This window comes from Chiloscyllium plagiosum, unplaced genomic scaffold, assembly GCF_037043375.1.
Source record: "Chiloscyllium plagiosum isolate Xiang-an unplaced genomic scaffold, Cpla_swu_hap1 HiC_scaffold_3, whole genome shotgun sequence".
Classification (NCBI taxonomy): Eukaryota; Metazoa; Chordata; class Chondrichthyes; order Orectolobiformes; family Hemiscylliidae; genus Chiloscyllium; species Chiloscyllium plagiosum.
This window is the reverse complement of record NW_028270141.1, coordinates 119,063,411-119,084,089: the sequence shown is the minus strand read 5'-3', so window position 1 is coordinate 119,084,089 and position 20,679 is coordinate 119,063,411. Positions and strand designations below refer to the sequence as shown.

Here is a 20,679-nt window from a genome sequence, read left to right as displayed (position 1 = left end):
GTTAAAAGTGAGGGAGAAGATCTGAGGATACAGGATGATATAGATGGATTGGTCACATGGGCAAATCAATGGCAAAAAGAACTTAACCCTGATAAGTGTTAGGTGATGCACTCTGGCAGAGGTAACAAGACAAGGGGCTGCTCAATAAATAGCAGGACATTATGTTGCTCAGAGGAACAGAGGGATCTTGGAGTGCTTGTCCACAGCTCCCTGAAGGCTATAGGTCAGATTATTGGAGTAGTTAAGGAGGTGAACGGGGCACTTGCTTTATCAGTTGTGGCATAGATGATAACAGCAGGACATGTTGGAGCTGCATAGAACTTTGGTTAGGCCATAGATGGAGTACTGTATGCAGTCTTGGTCATCCGTTACAGGAAAGATGTGATTGCACTGGAGAGGGTGGCGAGGAGATTCACCAGGATTTTATCTGGGATGGAGCATTTAGCTGTGAAAAGAGGCTGGATGGGATCAAGTGGTTTTCTTTCGAGCAGAGAAGTTGAGAAGGGACCTGATTGCAATCTATGGGATTATGAGGGGCAAGGACAGGATGAATAGAAAGCAGCTGTTCCCCTTAGTTGACGGGTCAATAACAAGGAGGCATAATTTCAAGGTGATGGTCAGTAGGGTTACAGGAGATTTGAGGAAGATGTTTTTCACTCAGAGGGTGATGGGAATCTGGAATGCAGAGTCTGTGAGGATAGCAGAAGTGTAAACCTCAATACCCATAAAAAGGATATGGATGAACATTTGAAATGTCATGACATTCGAGGCTATGGGTCCAGTGCTGGAAAGTGGAATTAGTGTAGATAGGTTGGTGCAGATGTGATGACTGCAAGGGTCTCTTCTGAGCTGCAAATTACATGCATTTAAATATAACGAATATCCGATTGTTAGAGATCATGATACGTCACCTGGAGGAATAAGAACAGCCAAATGTGCTATAATCGATATAATGGCTGAAGTAATGCTCATGATATAGAAAATATCCAATCAATGCAAAAGGTGTGAAAATGCACTCATAATTGTAGCGCATTATGTCAGTATTTCAACAACATTGCTCAGCTTTTGGACTGTTACCATAGACAACAACAATTTATCTTTCTATAGTGTCTTTAGTGTAATGGACCATTCCAAGGTGCTTCACAGGAGTATTTCAAACAGGCCGAATCAGGAAGTATTAAGTTGGATGACCAAACACTCGTTCAAAGAAGTAGGTTTTAATGCATGGCTTAAGGGAGGAAAATAAAGTACAGAGGCAGAGAGTTGTGGGGAGGGACATCCTGAGGGTGTGGTCTAGGTAGCTAGAAGCAGATTTGAGAATCTGGAGGCGATTACACATTGGGACAATGGAAACTTGGGAGGGGTGAGGGGTCTGGAGTTATTTGAAAAGAAAAAGGAGCATTTTAAAATCAAGATGGCTGCCTGTGAAGCTAGTTTGGTGAGAATTGCTTTGCACCTAGTGGTTCAATGTACCAGCTCAGTTCCTGCAATCACTCATGTGAAAGGAGAATCCTGATAGGAATGGGTCACGACAAGTCATTATTACCGAGGGATGGCAAGGATTACTGTTCCAAACTATTGGAGCACAGCCAGCTTTCTAATTTTACATCGCATTTGTAATCCATGCATCCGCGTCACCCTTGAGGTTTATTTATTCACAGGATGTGGCATCAGTGGCTGGGCCAGCATTTCTTACTCACCCCGGGAGAAAATGGTGCTGAGCTGCCTTTTTGAACATAACAGTCCATGTGATGTGTGGACTCATGTGGTGTAGGCTTGGAACTCTTCCCCATAAACAGCAGTTGATGCTAGATCAGTTGTTAGTTTTAAACCTGAGATAGATAAAATTTTGCTCAGCAAAGGAGTTAAGTGATAAGGGTGGTTTATGGAGTTAGGCCACAGATCAGCCATGATCTTATTTAATGGCTTAACAGGATTTAGGGGCTGAATGTCCTACTTCTGTTTCTCCGACCTCTGGAACGCTGTTAGAGAGAGCCACAGTGTTCTGACCATGATAGAAAAGGAATGGTGATATATTTCCAAGTCAGGTTAGGGTGTGGACTGAGGGGAACTTGCAAGTGATGATATTCCCATACATCCCTCGCCTTTTTCCACCTCAGTTGTTAAGGTCAGGGGTTTATAAGATGCTACCTAAGGACCCTTGGTGAAGTATTGTAGTATGTCTTGCAAATGGTAAACACTGCTAGTACTCCACGTAAGTAATGGGGGGGAGTGAATGTTGGTGGATGCTGTGCCTATCAAGTGGGCTGTTTTGTCCTGAATGGTGTCATGCGTTTGAGTGCTGTCAGAGCTGCACTCATCCAGGCAACTCCTGACTTGTGCCTTAAAGTGGATCAAGATTAGAGTGGTGCTGGAGAAGCACAGGAAGTCAGGCAGCATCCAAGGAGCAGGAAAATCGACGTTTCGGGCAAAAGCCCTTCAGGCAATTTTCCTGCTCCTCGGATGCTGCCTGACCTGCTGTGCTTTTCCAGCACTACTCTAACCTTGACTCTGATCTCCAGCATCTGCAGTACTCACTTTCGCCTTATAAAGGGTGTACAGGCTCTGGGGAAATTACAGAGAAAAGAGAGGAAATGATTATGGAGGGCAAAGGAATATTTGCACCGCTTCCTCCAGCTAAAGCAAACATTGAAGGTAGTAAGTGTCACAGCTTAGAAGAGTAAAACAATGATCAGTATACAGTATTGCAAAAAATCATGATGTATCAACATGCAGTAGTTCCATCAACAAAAGCAATCAGTATATCTCCAGCAAGGAAGAATCTAACCATCACACCTTGATATTCAATATCATAATGATCATTGAATCTGCTACTATCAACACCTCCCAGGGATTACCATTATCCAGAAACTGATGGTGTCTTACTCACTGCAAGATGCTTAGCTTCTGACCTGCTCTTGTAGTCATGGTATTTTTTGGCTACTCCAGTTCAATTTCTGGTCAATGGTAACCCCTGTGACACCTACTCCCTCCCGAGGAAGCAGTATGAATATCCCTTTTCCTCCATAATCATTTCCCCTCTTTTCTCTAACTTCCTCCTTTCTAATCTTTCCGAAAAGTGTTGCCTTTTCAACGGGGCGTGATTTTATAGTTGCCACTTCCACTCTTTATATGCAAGTCTTGGCAGGCTATTTGACCATGAGGATCATCACAACCTGAACTACAAAGGCAGCTGTACTAATCTGCCGTGACACAAACATATCTAGCTGCAGATCTGAAGTGGAAACCCTGATCAGTTTTCTTTTCCCAACCCATGGTTGTTGACCTTAACTGCAGCAGGTCTGCCACTGGCTTATTTGCTAACTCAGTCGAGACCAGGGACTGCACTAATCTCACCATCTGCCATTCAGACTGCCAGCAAGCAGGATCTTTCAGCATTAAGGGTCTTGGTGGTCTAGAGGCGGGACAGCCCTCTCCAGTGCAGGCACAGGGCAAAGTCTAAATCAGGCAGGATCTGCATCTATTCTCCAAAAGCCTCTTCCTGAGGCAATGTGCACCTTCTCTTTACAACGGAACCATCTGACTTCTTGAAACTCCTCCCTCATGCATTATCCACTTATGAATACAACTCACAAGCCCCAAAGAAGAAACAAGATGAAGGAGCATTTAATGAATGGCAGGACACTGGGTAGCTTACAGGAACAGAAGGATCTTGTGGTAATTATTCACAGATTCATCTCCCTCCAAAACAGATATTGGATACTGTTGGGGGAGATGGCTCACCAGGGGAGGGCAGCAGTTGCCAAGATCATGGCATCGTGGCAGGCACTGCTGTTCAGAAGGTGGGAAAAAGAGTTGTAGGGCCATAGTCATAGGAGATTCTATTGTAAGAGGAGTAGGTAGGTGGTTCAGAGGCCGAAAACGGGACTCCCGGATGGTATGTTGCCTCCCAGGTGCTGGGGTCAGGGATGCCACAAATTGGCTGCAGACCATTTTGAAAGGGGAGGGTGAAATGCCAGTTGTCGTGGTGCAGATAGGCACCAATGATATAAGTAAAAAACGAGGCGAGGTCCTGAAAGCAGAGTTCAGGGAGCTAGGAGAGAAGTTAAAAAGGAGGACCTCAAAGGTAGTGATCTCGGGATTACTACCAGTGCCACGTGTAGTAGAAATGAGAAAATAGGCAGGATGAACACGTGGCTTAAAGGATGGGATAGGAGGGAGGGGTTCAGATTTGTTGGACACTGGGACCAGTTCTGGGGAAGGTGGGACTATTACAAATTGGAATTTTACTTGGGGGAGTTTTTGCTATTGCTGTTGGGGAGATTTTAAACTAATGTGGTAGGGAACTGGGAACCAGAAGAGAAGACAAGTAGACAGTGAGGTGGAAACTGGAGACTGTAAGAATCATGAAAATAGCATTAATAAAGGGAAGTGTCGGCAAAGAGCAGGTGAACGCAAAAGAACTGGTGGCCTGAAGTGCATCTACTTTAATGCAAGGAGTATAGTGGGTAAAGCAGATGAACTTAGGGTTTGGATTGGTGCCTGGGAGTATGACGTTATTGCAATCACAGAGACGTGGTTGAAGGAAGGGCATGATTGGCCAATGTTCCAGGATCTAGACGCTTCAGAGAGGACAGGGAGGGAAGTAAAAAGGTTGGAGGGGAGAGTTGCATTGCTGGTCAGGGATGATATCACGGCTGTGCTAAAGGAGGACACTATGGAGGGCTTGAGTAGTGAGGCAATATGGGTGGAGCTGAGAAATAAGAAGGGTGCAGTTATATTGTTGGGGCTGTATTACAGGCTTGCCAACAGTGAGCGAGTGGTAGAAGAACAAATAGGTTAACAGATTATGGAAAGATGTAGAGGCAACAGGGTAGTGGTGATGGGAGACTTTAATTTTCCCAACATTGACAGTAAGTGTATCCCAGTCAGAGGTCTGGATGGGGCAGAATTTGTAAGAAGCATCCAGGAGAGTTTTCTAGAGCAGTATGTCAATAGTCTAACAAGGAAAGGGGCCATATTGGACCTGGTATTGGGGAATGAGGAGAAAGTGAGGTCTGCAGATGCTGGAGATCAGAGCTGAAAATGTGTTGCTGGAAAAGCGCAGCAGGTCAGGCAGCATCCAGGGAACAGGAGAATCGACGTTTCGGGCATAAGCCTGAAGAAGGGCTTATGCCCGAAACATCGATTCTCCTCTTCCCTGGATGCTGCCTGACCTGCTGCGCTTTTCCAGCATCACATTTTCAGCTATTGGGGAATGAGCCAGGCCAGGTGGTAGAAGTTGCGGTGGGGGATTTCTTTGGAAACAGTGACCACAATTCTGTAAGTTTTAGAATACTGGTAGAGAAAGATGAGCGTGGTCCTAAGGGAAGAGTACTAAACTGGGCCAAGGTCGATTATACCAAAATTAGGCAGGACCTGGGTAATGTGGATTGGACACAGCTATTTGGAAGGAAGTCCACATTTGATATACGGTAGGCTCTCAAAGATAGGTTAAAGATACTGCAGGATAGACACGTCCCGTTGAAAGCAAAGGATAAGAAAGGCAAGATTCGTGAACCGTGGATGACAGGAGAAATTGTACGATTAGCCAAGAGGAAAAGGGAAACGTACATAAGGTCCAGACCTGGAGGAATATCGAAAGAGTAGGACCAGTCTTAAACGAGGAATAAAGCGGGCTAAAAGGGAGCATGAAATAGCTTTAGCGAGCAGAATTAAGGAGAATCCCAAAGCATTTTATTCTTATTATAAGAAGTTTGTGGGTAACTCGAGAAAGGATTGGTCCACTAAAGGATAACGAAGGAAGGCTATGTGTCGAACCTGAGAGAATGGGTGAGATTCTGAATGATTACTTTGCATCAGTGTTCACTGAGGAGAGGAACATGATGAATCTTGAGATTAGAGATAGACGTTTGATTAGTCTGGATCACATTGACATAAGTAGGGAAGATGTGTTGGGTAGGCTAGAGGTTATTAAGGTGGACAAATCCTCAGGACCGGATGGGATCTATCCCAGGTTGCTGAGGGAGGCGAGAGAGGAAATATCTGGGGCCCTGACAGATATCTTTGTAGCATCCTTAAATAGAGGTGAGGTGCCGGAGGACTGGAGGGTTGCTCATGTTGTCCCTTTGTACAAGAAGGGTAGTAGGGATATTCCGGGTAACTACAGACCAGTGAGCCTGACGTCAGTGGTGGGAAAGTTGCTGGAGAAGGTACTGAGGGATACAATCTATTTATATTTACAAAAGAATGGGCTTATCAGTGATAGGCAACATGGTTTTGTGCGGGGGAGATTGTGCCTTACAACTTGATAGAGTTCTTTGAGAAAGTGACCAAGTTTATAGAGGAAGGAAGGGCTGTAGATGTCATAAACATGGACCTAATAAGGCATTTCATAACGTTCCCCATGGTAAATTAATAGAAAAAAATGAAGTCACATGGTGTGCAGGGTGTTCTAACTAGGTGGATGAAGAACTGGTTGAGCAACAGGAGACAGAGAGTAGTAGTTGAAGGACGTTTCTTGAAATGGAGAAAGGTGACCAGTGGTGTTCCACGGGTCAGTGTTGGGGCTACTGTTGTTTGCAATATACATAAATCATCTGGAAGAGGGCACTGTTGGTATGATCAGCAAATTTGCAGATGACATGAAGATTGGTGGAGTAACAGAAAGCATAGGGGATTGTCAAAGAATTCAGGAGAATATAGATAGACTGGAGAGTTGGGCAGTGAATTGGCAGATGGAGTTCAATTCAGGCAAATGTGAGGTGATGCATTTTGGGAAGTCTAATTCTAGAGTGAATTATACAGTAAATGGAAGATCCTTGGGAAAAGTTGATGGGCAGAGAGATCTGGGAGTTCAGGTCCATTGTACCCTGAAGATTGCTGCACAGGTGGATAGAGTGGTCAAGAAGGCATATGGTATGTTTGCCTTCAGCGGACGGGGCTCTGAGTATAAGAGCTGGCAGGTCATGTTAAAATTGCACACGACTTTGATTCAGCTGCATTTAGAATACTGTGTACAGTTCTGGTCACCACATTACCAAAAGGATGTGGACACTTTGGTCACCTCACTACAGAGAAGGTTTATGAGGATGTTGCCTGGTCTGGAAGGTGCTAGCTATGAATAGAGGTTGAGTAGGTTAGGTTTGTTTTCATTATTAAAAAGGAGATTGATTGGGACCTGATTGAGGTCTACAAAATCATGAAAGATATAGACAGGGTAGATAGAAATAAGCTTTTTCTCCAGGATGAAGGATTCAATAACGAGAGGTCATGCTTTCAAGGTGAGAGGTGAAAAGTTTAAGGGGGGATACACGCGGTAAGTACTTTATACAGAGGGTGGTAGGTGCCTGGAACGCGTTGCCAGCAGAGGTGGTAGAGGCAGGCATGGTAGATTCATTTAAGGTGTGTCTGGACAGATGCATGAGTAGGTGGGGTGCAGAGGGTTACAGATGCTTAGGAATTGGGTGACAGGTTTAGGCAGTAGATTTGGATCAGCTCAGGCTTGAAGGGCTGAAGGGCCTGTTCTTGGACTGTAAATTTTCTTTATTCTTTGTTTTTGTTTAGATCCCTGAAGTCCATAGGACACATGATTAGGATAGTTAAGAAGGCATTTGGGACACTTGCTTTCATCAGTCGTGGCATAGTGTATAAGAGCAAGGAGGTAATGTGGGAGTTGTACAGAGCAGCTGGAGTACTGTGTGCAGTTCTGGTCACCTCACTACAGAAAGGATGTGATAGCACTAGAGGGGATACAGAGCAAGTTCACCAGGATGTTGCCTCAGATGGAGAAATTGAGTTACAAGAAGAGACTCGATAGACTTAGATTTTTTTTGTAAGAGCAGAGACTGAGAGGGGACATGATTGAAGTGTATAAGATTATAAAGGGTATGGACAGAGCGAATAGAGAACAGCTGTTTCCCATTGTTGAGGGGTCAATCACAAGGCGGCATTGTTTTCGGGAGATTCAGAGGGATTTGGGAGAAAACGTTTTCACTCAGCGGATGGTGGGAATTTGGACTGCATTGCATGGAAGGTAGTGGAGGCCGGAAACCTTACAACCTTTAAAAAAAAATTGGCTTAGCACTTGAAATATCATAACATTCAAGGATATGAGACAAGTGCAGGAACTTGGGAGAAGTGCAACTTTGGTGATAGTTATGTCGATTCAGACTCGATGGCTGAAGGGTCTTTTCTGTGATGAATTAATCTATTAATGAACACTTGACAAACCTCATACACCATAAAGGTCGATATCAGCAGAACCTTCCAGAAATGCCTTGGGAATCAGAAGGGACTAGCCGGTTAGGAGGTAGAGGGTGGGATGAGGATTAACAGAAAAATAAGGAGTGGAGCAAACTGTACCAGAGGGAGGCAGGCTAGAGAAAGATTAAACAGCCCCTGCTTAGGTGAAAAAATATATTTACCTGGGATTGGAGACATCTGTTTTTCGTGCATAGATAAGGTTGGAAATTTAATAATAAACTGTGCACATGACTAGATATGTATAAAAATTGGTTTTCTTGTATTCAACATAATTCAGTTCTCACTAGTCTGGGATAAATTCTTCCTGCATTGACTTGAATAAATGATTGCAAACCCATACTCAAGACTCCCTTGGCTGACTATTAGAACAACAACAGAATAACTTAGTCACTGGCCCCTCCTGATGGCAAGAACTTTTCAAGAAAATATTAAAATCCTTGAATAGTCAATGCTGGAAATAAGTACATAAATTGAAATTAAGGAGCTTTGTATCAAGAATAAAAACTATAGATTGACATTGAGAAATACACAGAATGCAATGACTCCCCTGAACCAGCCACACAGCTCAGCATGTCACCTCCCCTCACACACAATCACTTATACAGCAAATGGAAAACAAGCCTGCATTATTTGTTACCTCGGCAATTTAAGATTGAATGGTTTCAAAATAGATCATTACTTTTTTCATATTGTTTCACTTGGTATAAATTGGCAAAAAGACATCTTTGACTGCTGTATTGATCCGTTTTGGCTTCGAAGAGTCTCCAATGTCAGATACAACTAAATAAATAAATACTTTCTAATCCAAACACATTCCTAACAGCTATCTGAAATTCTCCACCAATTTCAATCGCTGTCAATAATTCATTATCTTACAAGTGCTTAAGTCACTGTGGGTGGGAATGGTGTGCCACTTCAAATACTATCACACTGATTACTGCTGTCTCACCGATTTCACTGCAGTAACAGAGGAATACATTCAGTTACTAAATTATTCAATCACTAAGAAAAATATTACCTCGGAAACGTGTAACTCAATTTATTTTGCAGGCATTATTGGTAACCTTATTTCCACAAGGGTCCTCTTTACCCATTTGAAAGGCATATTCTGCTTGGATATAAAAACACTTTAAATGATAAGTAGCATTGGGTACAAGAAATATTTAATTCTGACTAAACTTCCTGCAAGAAAGTGTGGTGTCTACCTGATGAAGGAGCAGCACTCCGAAAGCTTGTATTTTCAAATCAATGGCTGTCAGGGGGAAATCTCTCCAATGGTTGGAGTCATACCTGACACACAGGAAGATGATTGAGGTTGTAGGAGGTCAGTCATCTCAGCTCCAGGACATTGCTACAGGGGTTTGTCTGGATAGTGTCCTAGGCCCAACCACTTGCCTGGATACTCCTCACTTGCCTGGATGATTGCAGCTCCAACAACACAACATCCACAAGCATCCACTCCCTCCACCACTGATGGTCAGTAGCAGCAGTGTGTCCTATCTACAAGATGCATGCAGAAATTCACAATGATTCTCAGACAGCACCCTCCAAACCCACGATCACTTCCACCTAGAAGGACAAGTTCCCTTCCAAGCCACTCATCATCCTGACTGAGAAATATATTGCTTTTCCTTCACCTTAACTGAATCAAAATCTGGGAATTCCCTCCCTAATGGGATTGTGGGTCAACCCAGAGCAGGTGGATTACACCGGTTCAAGTAGAAAGCTCACCACCACCTTCTCAAGGGCAACTAGAGATGGGCAATAAATGCTGGCCAGCCAGCAACACCACATCCCACAAATGAATAAACAAACAAAAACTTCAAACTGCACCAGCAGCTCTTATTGTAATGCTGCAGCGAGGACACTCTGTGTTCAGAGCCACTCACCCAGCTCATGGACTGTACCAGGCTTCATCTCTGGGTTCTTCACTCACTGCTTAAAAATGTGTTGCTGTAAAAGCGCAGCAGGTAAAGCAGCATCAAAGGAACAGGAGAATCGACGTTTCGGGCATAAGCCCTTCTCCTGTTCCTTTGATACTGCCTGACCTGCTGCGCTTTTCCAGCAATACATTTTTAAGCTCTGATCTCCAGCATCTGCAGTCCTCACTTTCTCCTTCTTCACTCACTGTCATAGCACTCACTCACTGAGCCAATCTGGCTGCTCCCAGCAACCCTGCCTTGCATTGCCTTCCCTTTTTGCACTTAGAATCCTCAGCCAATGATACAAGCCTCATATTATTTGTTTTGCCTTGCTGTTCTCCAGAGGAAGGAAGCTTGTTGTGCTTGTCAGCAGGCCTCAGTCAGGTCAAAGGGGCTATTTTGCTCATTCTACCCAATGGGTCCCAGTACAGTAAACCAAAGGAAGCTTTCAATACAATCCAGAGACATGCACTCAGTCCATCAGCCATTCAGCTCAAAGTCAGGTTGCTCTCCAGATAAAGGGCAGTCCATACCTATTTTGATTCTTCCTGCCCAACTTTGTGCTGCTTTCCTTCTAGAATGACAGAGGGGCGGGTACTAAGGGAGACAAAAGTGGGTTGGCAGTTGTTACTTTTGGTGCAGGTTGGGAGGTGAGTAGGCAGTGTTGAGGGCATGCAGGCGATGGGGAGTCAGGAGATGGGTGGGTGAGAGTAAGTGAGGGGAGATAATGTGGGTGATAGCTAGACCCTTGGTGGGAGATAGCAGAGATAGAGTGAGTGTCAGGTATCAGAGGGAAGTTGGTGGCACTTACACTGGTGGAATGGAGAAAGTCATGTAGAATAACAGGCTGGCAGAAATTTACTTTTGCTGTAGCACTTAGTATTTCGAATTCTCATCCACCTATGACAGGATTAAAAGGCTGTCCGAATGACTTGTGTCATTGATGGCACTCATTAGAGTTGCATTTTGTTGTCACAGCCATTGGAAAGATGTAATTTCTGCAAGTTCAAATAGAAACAGAGCAACAGGAGTAACCATTCAGCCACTCGAACCTGTTATGGATTCGATTCAATGAGATCTGAGATATTTGTATCATCGATACTCACAGGTGAGGTGCCGGGAGACTGGAGGTTGGCAAACGTGGTGCCACTGTTTAAGAGGGGCGTAAAGACAAGCCAGGGAACTATAGACCAGTGAGCCTGACCTCAGTGGTGGGCAAGTTGTTGGAGGGAATCCTGAGGGACAGGATGTACATGTATTTGGAAAGGCAAGGACTGATTCGGGATAGTCAACATGGTTTTGTGCGTGGGAAATCATGTCTCACAAACTTGATTGAGTTTTTTTGAAGAAGTAACAAAGAAGATTGATGAGAGCAGAGCAGTAGATGTGATCTATATGGACTTCAGTAAGACGTTCGACAAGGTTCCCCATGGGAGACTGATTAGCAAGGTTAGATCTCATGGAATACAGAGATAACTAGTCATTTGGATACAGAACTGGCTCAAAGGTAGAAGACAGAGGGTGGTGGTGGAGGGTTGTTTTTCAGACTGGAGGCCTGTGACCAGTGGAGTGCCACAAGGATCGGTGCTGGGCCCTCTACTTTTTGTCATTTACATAAATGATTTGGATGCGAGCAGAAGAGGTACAGTTAGTAAGTTTGCAGATGACACCAAAATTGGAGGTGTAGTGGACAGCGAAGAGGGTTACCTCAAATTACAACAGGATCTGGACCAGATGGGCCAATGGGCTGAGAAGTGGCAGATGGAGTTTAATTCAGATAAATGCGAGGCGCTGCATTTTGGGAAAGCAAATCTTAGCAGGACTTATACACTTAATGGTAAGGTCCTAGGGAATGTTGCTGAACAAAGAGACCTTGGAGTGAAGGTTCATAGCTCCTTGAAAGTGGAGTCGCAGGTAGATAGGATAGTGAAGAAGGCATTTGGTATGCTTTCCTTTATTGGTCAGAGCATTGAGTACAGGAGTTGGGAGGTCATGTTGTGGCTGTACAGGACATTGGTTAGGCCACTGTTGGAATATTGCATGCAATTCTGGTCTCTTTCCTATCGGAAAGATGTTGTGAAACTTGAAAGGGTTCAGAAAGGATTTACAAGGATGTTAGATTAGATTACATTACAGTGTGGAAACAGGCCCTTCGGCCCAACAAGTCCACACCGACCCGCCGAAGCGAAACCCACCCATACCCCTACATTTACCCCTTACCTAACACTACGGGCAATTTAGCATGGCCAATTCACCTGACCCTGCACATCTTTTGGACTGTGGGAGGAAACCGGAGCACCCGGAGGAAACCCATGCAGACACGGGGAAAACATGCAAACTCCACACAGTCAGTCGCCTGAGGCGGGAATTGAACCCGGATCTCAGGCGCTGTGAGGCAGCAGTGCTAACCACTGTGCCACCGTGCCGCCCACGGAGGATCTGAGCTACAGGGAGAGGTTGAACAGGCTGGGGCTGTTTTCCCTAGAGCGTTGGAGGCTGAGGGGTGACCTTATAGAGGTTTACAAAATTATGAGGGGTATGGATAGGATAAATAGACAAAGTATTTTCCCTGGGGTTGGGGAGTCCAGAACTAGAGGGCATAGGTTTAGGGTGAGAGGGGAAAGATATAAAAGAGACCTAAGGGACAACTTTTTCACGCAGAGGGTGGTACGTGTATGGAATGAGCTTCCAGAGGAAGTGGTTGAGGCTGGTACAATTGCAACATTTAAGAGGCATTTGGATGGGTATATGAATAGGAAGGGTTTGGAGGGATATGGGCCGGGTGCTGGTAGGTGGGACTAGATTGGGTTGGAATATCTGGTCGGCATGGACAGGTTGGACCGAAGGGTCTGTTTCCCTGCTGTACATCTCTCTGACTCTATGAGATCGTTGCTGATCTGTGATCTAACTCTGTATGTCTGACTTTGGCCCATACCCCCTAATACTTTTGCTTAACAAAAATTCATCTATCTCAGATATAAAATTATCAGATCCTGCATCCAGTTATAGGAGAGAGTTCCAAATCTCTACCATCCTTTGAGTGTAGAAGTGCTTCCCAACATGAATGACCTGGCCCTAACTCCTAGGCTATGCCCCTATTTCTAGAATCCTCAACCAAAGGAAATAGTTTATCTTCACCTACTCTGTGTTTTTCTGTTAATACAATCATACAGTCATACAGCACAGAAACAGACCCTTCTATCTGACTCATCCAAACCGACCAGACATGGGAATCTGACCTAGTCCTATTTGCCAGCACATGGCGTCTAAAGCCTTCCTATTCATGTACTCATCCAGATACCTTTTAAATGTTGTAATTGTACCAGCCTCCACCACTTCCTCTGGCAGCTCATACTATACACGTACCACGCTCTGCATGAAAAAGCTACCCCGTAAGTCCTTTTAAATCTTTCCCCTCTCACCCTATACCTATGCCCTTTAATTTTGTATTCCTTACCCTAGGAAAAAGACCTTGGTTATTTACCTCATCCATGCTCCTCATGATTTTATAAATCTCTATAAGGTCACCTCTCAGCCTCTGACACTCCAAAGATAAAAGCCTCAGTCTATTCAGCCTCACCCATATAGCTCAAAGTCTCCAACGCTGGCAACATCCTTGTAAATCTTTTCTGCACTCTCTCATGTTTAACAACATCTTTCCTACAGAAGGGTGACCAGAATTGTATGCAGTATTCTAAAAGAGAACTCACCGATGTCCTGTTCAGCTGCAACATAATGTCCCAACTCCTATCCTCAATGATCTGACCAATGAAGGCAAGTGTGCCAAACACCTACTTTACTATCCTGTTTACCTGCGAATCCACTTTCAAGGAACTATCCAGCTGCACCCCTCGCTCTCTTTGTTTGGCAACACTGCTCAGGGCTCTACCATTAACTGTATATTCCTTGCCCTCATTTGCCTCACCAAAATGTAACACCTCCGTTTTGTCTAAATTGAACTCCATCTGCCACTCCTCAGCCCATTGGCCCATCTGATCAAAGTTCCATAGTACTCTGAGATAATCTTCTTCACTGCTCACTGCACCAACCATTTTGATGTCATCTGTAAACTTTACTTCTATATTCACATTCAAGTTATTTACATAAGTGAACAAAAACAGTGGACTCAGCACCGATCCTTGTGGCACACCACTGGTCACTGGGCTCCAGTCCTAAAAGCAATCCTTTACTACCACCATCTGTCTTCTACCTTCAAGCCAATTTTGTATCCAATTGGCTAGATCTGCCGGGATCAAACCATACTAACCGTTCTACCATGTGGAAGTTTATTGAACGCTTTGTTGAAATCCATTTGGACTATCACTCTGCTTTCATCTGTCTTCTTTGTCACCGCCACCCCATCCTGAGTAGCACTAGCAAATCTCCCAGCAAGGATACCAGTTCCCTTCCAATTTAGGTGGAATCCCCTTATACAGGTAATTTCTACTCCTGACAAGTTCGCAATGGTCCAAAAATGAGATTCTTTGCCCCCTGAACCAGCTCCTCAGCCAGGCATTCATCTGCTCTATCCTCCTATGCCTTCTCACTAACACATGGCACTGATAATAGTCCCTCCAAGATCTACTTCTTAACCTACTGCTTAGTTTCCTATATTCTCTGTACAGAACCTCAACTCTTTCCCTACCCTGTCATTGGCATCAATGTGCGCAATGACCTCCTGCTGGTGGCTGTCCCCTTTCAGAATATTCTGTACCCTCTCCAAGGCATCCTTGACCCTGGTGCCTGGGAGGTAGCACACCATCCTGATGTCTCATTGACTTGCGCAGAAACCTGTCTGTGCCCCAGACTACAGAATCCCCAATATCTTGAAGATTTTAATCAGATCACCCCTTAACTTTCTAAATTCTAGAGAAAGCAAGCCTAATTTATATAATTTATCCTCATAACTTAATTTCTAAAGTCCAGTTATCATTCTTGTAAACCTACATTGTACTCCCTCAGATGCCAGTATATCCTTCCGAAGGTATGCTGCCCAGATCTGCCCACAATACTCCAAGTGGGGTCTAAACCAGGATTTTGCATAACTGCAGCATAACGTCTAAATTCTTTTCCTCAAGTCCTCTAGATATAAAAGTCGACATTCCATTTGCTTTCTTGATTATTTTCAGCTCCTGTTTGTAACTTTTAAAGATTTATGCACCTGAATCTTAAAGTGTCCTTGGACATCCACTGTACACTTCATGCCATCTAGAAAGTACCCAGATCTAACCTTCATTTGTCCAAAATGGATAACCTCACACTTGCTTACATTGAGGTGCCTCACCATTTACCTTGTCTATCAATATCCCTTTCCAGTTTTATACTCTCATCTACACTGTCACCTAAATTTGACAAGAATGACAAGACGCAAAATTTCGTTGTAAGTAAAGAACACCATAAAAGCAAGGAACTACAGAAGCTATGTAACTTTTCAAGTATCCTCTGGATTTTTCCACAAGGAAGCAGCCTGTGTAACTTTGCCTTGTTGTGATTGTACAAACATTGTAAGACCTAACAGATAAAGGAACAGTAATCAATTGGTGATGATGACACTATAAAAGGACAGCATTGGGAAGAGACAAGAAAGAAAGGTGGTTATGGGCAGAGAAAAAGGAACAGTGAGGCATCATGAAAACCTAAGTGGGTGAACAGTTATCTGGAGTGAGATGAACAGCCTGTGGCCAGCAAAAACAAGACAATTTAAAGTGATTGAAGGAAATATATGTTAACATGATTTACCTACTTCTTACATCAAAGGTAAAGAAAATACAGTGACAGGATTGGAAGAAAACCTTCAGAATTTGCTTCACAAAACCACCCAGTGACCACAGCCAGTAACGACATTTTGAGTAAAAGTATTGCCATCCTCACTTACAATGGGAAAAAAAGTGGCACAGATTTGTCAACTGACTAGAAAGTGTGCCTTAATTAGAATTTCAAAACCAACAATCAATTTCCCATGGGACAGTGTAGGTCAAAGAATATGGTCACTCTCTTACCAGCTTCTGAAGTCTTCACTTCATTTCCTCTTTTTGTCTATCTTTCTCTTTTTCTTCTCTCCTCTTAATGCTTCATTTTTTTTTCGTCTTCTTCTTGTGATTTCTCTCCTTTCCTTTCAGTGGGGCAGGTGGTAGTTGGGTTGATGCAGTGTGACGGAAAATAAGCCATCAATGACTGCAGTGTACATCGGCGTTAGGACAGTAGGGTAACCTAGCCATCCTAGCCAGCTTCCTTCTCATCCCCAATGACTTGCTCTTCCCCTCTACCTGTGAGTGTTATTGCATGTCCTACCCCTTTGCCTTCCCACTAATTACTTTCCTTTCTACCAACCTTTCACTCGCATCATTAATTATTATTCCAACTTATGACTAGATTTCGAAACTACTTAACAGGCTGCAAAGCACTTTGAGACAATCTGAGATTGAAAGGCGCTATATAAATATAAGTTATTTCTTATGTTTACCTCTTTTCCTTTGAATTGCATGTTCAACCTCTTTTTCTTTCTTTCCTTGATTTTGATGTTATTGCCTTCACCCCTAACCTTCCAACCTTACACTCTACTCTTGGTTATTCCTTCCTAGAACGGATAACCAGAGGTCAGAGATCAGAGGTACTCCTCAACCTCTCCGACTTCATTCACCATCATGTTATGTAAACTTTCCCAAAAGGGGGTATGGTTCAACTTTCAAAATTTAGTACTCTCTGTTCTCAAACGAATCAGATCAGAATGATGAAAGAGACTGCCTGCTTTTATCTCTATTTCCCTTGGCCTTATTGACATTGCAAATGGAATCTTTGTTTCAAAGGTATAATTGCTCATTGTTGGCCTATTATTCTAAACATTGTCAGTAAATGGGTGAGAAAATCACTTCACTTCAAAATTCAACTAAAATTCTTATGACGATTGCAATTTATTCTACCTTTGAATAAAAGGGAAAAATTGCATCAGCGCAACTGAGTGAATAGTGCTGATGTATCCAAGTAAAGCTCAAAGTGCCATACCTCTGGGTAAAACATAAAGCCCAGCCCTTAGTTTTTTGAAAAGTGAAGCTTTTAATGAAGATAGCGAAGATACAAAAAAGCAGTTCAATAGATAACCTTAACCATGTGAGTACTGTATTCATTTCATATTTTATTAACCCTTATTTTGGGAACAAGAAATTTTAATCACAGCAGACAAACAGAAAGAAAAACAGGCTGTATTTTGAGTGATTTGTGTAAACTGGTGAGACTCGTACAGTTCCAAATATATGAGGCAAAACCCATTATATATGCAAATGCAAAAATTTGAAATGGGAAAATATAGACAAAAAACATGACAGGATGTGCAGACTGGCATAAGTTGCTTTGTATGGAAGAGGAAGAGATTGGAAGACAGATAATTATACATATAATTCATACAATTATAAACGACAAGATAGGTGCAGAGACATATAGGTGTATTCTATGCTTTTCTTTTGGTTACGGTTTCTTTAAAATAGGAAGTTTTGAGATTCAACTAAAAGACCAGGGGTTGATCCATTCAACCATCCATCCACCTGATCTCCACGATGGTCTCCACAAACATGTTACTGAGGATTTGGCTGCAGTAGCTTCAGGTTACAGAGCTTAGTGGAGACGATCATGGTAAGGACAGGCAAAACCGAACTTCAATAATAAGCAGTCATTTCAACCCTTAAAGTCTCCATGTACCTTTTGAATAAATAACTTTTGATTCAAAAGTGCAGGAGTGAGACCAAAACTGTCTCTGCGCATTTCCCAGCGTTGTCAGCACACAGTCTGCTAGGGTTCAGTGAGACTGTTTTGAATTTCTATTGGCTGGTTGGGCATTGATTGATTGTCCGGTAGAGGACCAATAGACATTTATCACTGCTGGTCTATGGCCAGAATGTTGATCCCTATTTCTGTTTATGTAGTTTTCTGGAGAGTTATTCTAAACCATGGAAAGTATTGCCTCAAACTATGTATTACATAGAATGATAAATGGATCTAAGTTGTTCATCAAAAAACCTGTTATTACAATATCAGTTTTATTTTACTATTTACAATCAAGTTCAATTTCTGGATGCACAGTGTCATGTCTCTCAAATGTCACTAAGTTATGGTATATCTTTCATATAAGTCTCTTCTAGACTCAGTGCTAACTCTACATTCACTGTGACATTTAGAAGAGATGGCATTTCAACCAACATACTGGCCAATTGTAGATTGGCATAATAATGGCATTCAAACACCAGTATTGGACAAGTCAAATATAATGGTTTCACTTTCCCAATGTGAATTATCAACAGACACAAGCATTGGTGTTTGTTCAAGCATCACTTCCACATTGACGTATACTCCGTACTGTAAACGGTCATGAAGTTATGAGTCAAGCCACAAGGACATTTCTAATTCTCAAGAACCATTTCCAACTCCAAATAACACTCTTAAGAGGTACTAAAAGTGTTGAGAGAAAAGCCTCAGTTTGACATTGTATGAGAGATGTTTGAAAACTGGCAACTTGGAAGCAAATATCGTCACATCCTGTGATATGACCATTTTACTCAGAAACTCAGCACCTACCAACTTACAACATTAGTCCCGCTTACAATAACATGCATTCAGTACCAAGTCCAAAAATACACACAGAAACTGACTTCCAAACGTTTGCTAAATACAATCTCAATCATCAAGATTTATACAAAAACCTTTCTCAAGAAATATATATTTTTAAAAAGCACTCAAATAAATCTGAATTTTACAATTCCATGTAAAATGGTAGAGAAGCTGAAAGATGGGACTGCAATTTACAAAACTGAGTTCAGTAAAGTCAAAACTTGAGCCGTTTGCAGATGCTATTTGAGTTTAAGATTAAATTTCGCCTTCATTATCATAGAACCATAACACAAAAGCAAGCCTTTCAGCCAATCAAGTGTCCATTGAAAAGCATCCCACCCAGACCCACCCCTTACCCTATTCCTGTACCTCTGCGTTTCCCACAGCTAATCCAACTAGCCTATATATCCCTGGAATGTGAGAGGAAATTGGTGCACCCAGCAGAAACCCAAACACAGGGAGAATGTGCAAACGTCACACAGACTGTCCCTCAACAATGGAACTGAAGCCAGGTCTCTGATGCTGAGACAGCAGTGCTAACCACTGAGCCACCATGCTGCACTTGTGCTCCTCTCATCTATAGTAATATTATGAAACACATGTTTATATATTGTAGTATATATATTTGGAAAGCATGTGAATGACAATTGAAGTGGAATTGGATTGCCACTGACTGAAGAGAGAGGAAGGAGGCTTTTGTGATGTCAGTGCTTCAGATGATTGACAGGGGAGTACAATCAGGGAATTAATGTGCAGTTCTAAAGCAGAATTAAAAGGAAATTAAAAATTATTTAAATATATTATAATAATAAAAAAGTATTCTTACTGTTGTGTCTTTTATTCTATCCTAAAAAAAGAAAAGAAAAAAGTTTTAATGACAAATGCAATGAACTTTACCCTTTACAGTTTCTAAAATAGCATTAAAACTACAAAATGTTGGATTGCATTTAAATAAACTAAAAATTACGTTGAGTTAGAGTTTGTGCAGAAGTTCATGTGCTCTGTTGTAATGCATTTATTCAAAGTCTCATGTGTGTCATGTAACCGTTTCCTCTGTCAGCATGAGTTAGTGCTTACCATCAGGGTGAACAGTCTGAAATGCTCATTTCCGCATATACTATGTAAAATAGCTCACGTTTTTAGAAAAATGTAAATGCAGTGCCTAGTGTGGTACTGAGCCATACAAACCAGAACGCTCCCAAGTTCAACCTCTGTTCCATGCGGAGTCTGTCGGGCGCTGGTGGGGGATCCTCGATTCTTGGGCTAAGGAGGGGAAATAACAATCAGGGTTTCTGTTCCTGATCATCGTCCAAAGAAAGAAAATGCAGATTAGGAGCATAAGGTGAGGGAGGGCTAAACTGGGTTATGATGCTGCCACTTCTCTTAACCCTCTATGCTTCTAATGGAATAGCCTATTGACATGCTATCAGGTTTCTCAAATGAAGAAGCAACTTGCTCAACTGTTGCAAACTACAGGAAATAAGAATACCAAATAAAATCCAAGGTATTGAGGGGTAAAATTATCTTTGAATATCTCAGTGGTAGTGTGGCACCAGGGAGTAGCTGATGTGGTGGCTTCTTTGTTATGTCTATATGTAGCTTGTTTCCTGAAAGGTTTTTTTTTAATTGAGTGGCCCATTGTAATTGTTGCCTTAAACAATGAAACAACATTGATTTGTAAATCACTAGTTATTGTAATGATGAGAAATTAAAGGATATAAAGAAGAAATATGCAGATATTTCAACTAATTATCAGTTAACAGTGGGGTATTTATAAGCAGCTAGACTACAAAGTGTTACTTGAGTGACCTGGAATGAAAATTAAAAATCAGACAACACCAGGTTATAGTCCAACAGGTTTATTTGGAAGCACTAGCTTTCTGATCACTACTCCTTCAACAGGTGGTTGTGGAGAATAAAATTGTAAGATACA

General features: G+C 42.5%; 1 protein-coding gene across 7 annotated transcripts in view; it reads right to left on the bottom strand.

Annotated features, from left to right (window-relative positions):
* Positions 1 to 20,679, bottom strand: part of sobpa (sine oculis binding protein homolog (Drosophila) a) — a 354,580-nt gene that overhangs the window by 70,190 nt on the left and 263,711 nt on the right. For 4 of the 7 annotated variants that reach the window (XM_043687068.2, XM_043687067.2, XM_043687069.2 and 1 more), the window contains 2 exons: positions 19,935 to 20,009; positions 19,573 to 19,593 (listed from right to left, as the gene is read on the bottom strand). The exons of 2 other annotated variants lie outside the window; for them this stretch is intronic. In XM_043687068.2, coding sequence (XP_043543003.1) covers positions 19,573 to 19,593; positions 19,935 to 20,009 — 96 coding nt within the window. The remainder of the gene's footprint in view (positions 1 to 19,572; positions 19,594 to 19,934; positions 20,010 to 20,679) is intronic. One more of the 7 variants, XM_043687070.2, reaches the window with a different exon arrangement.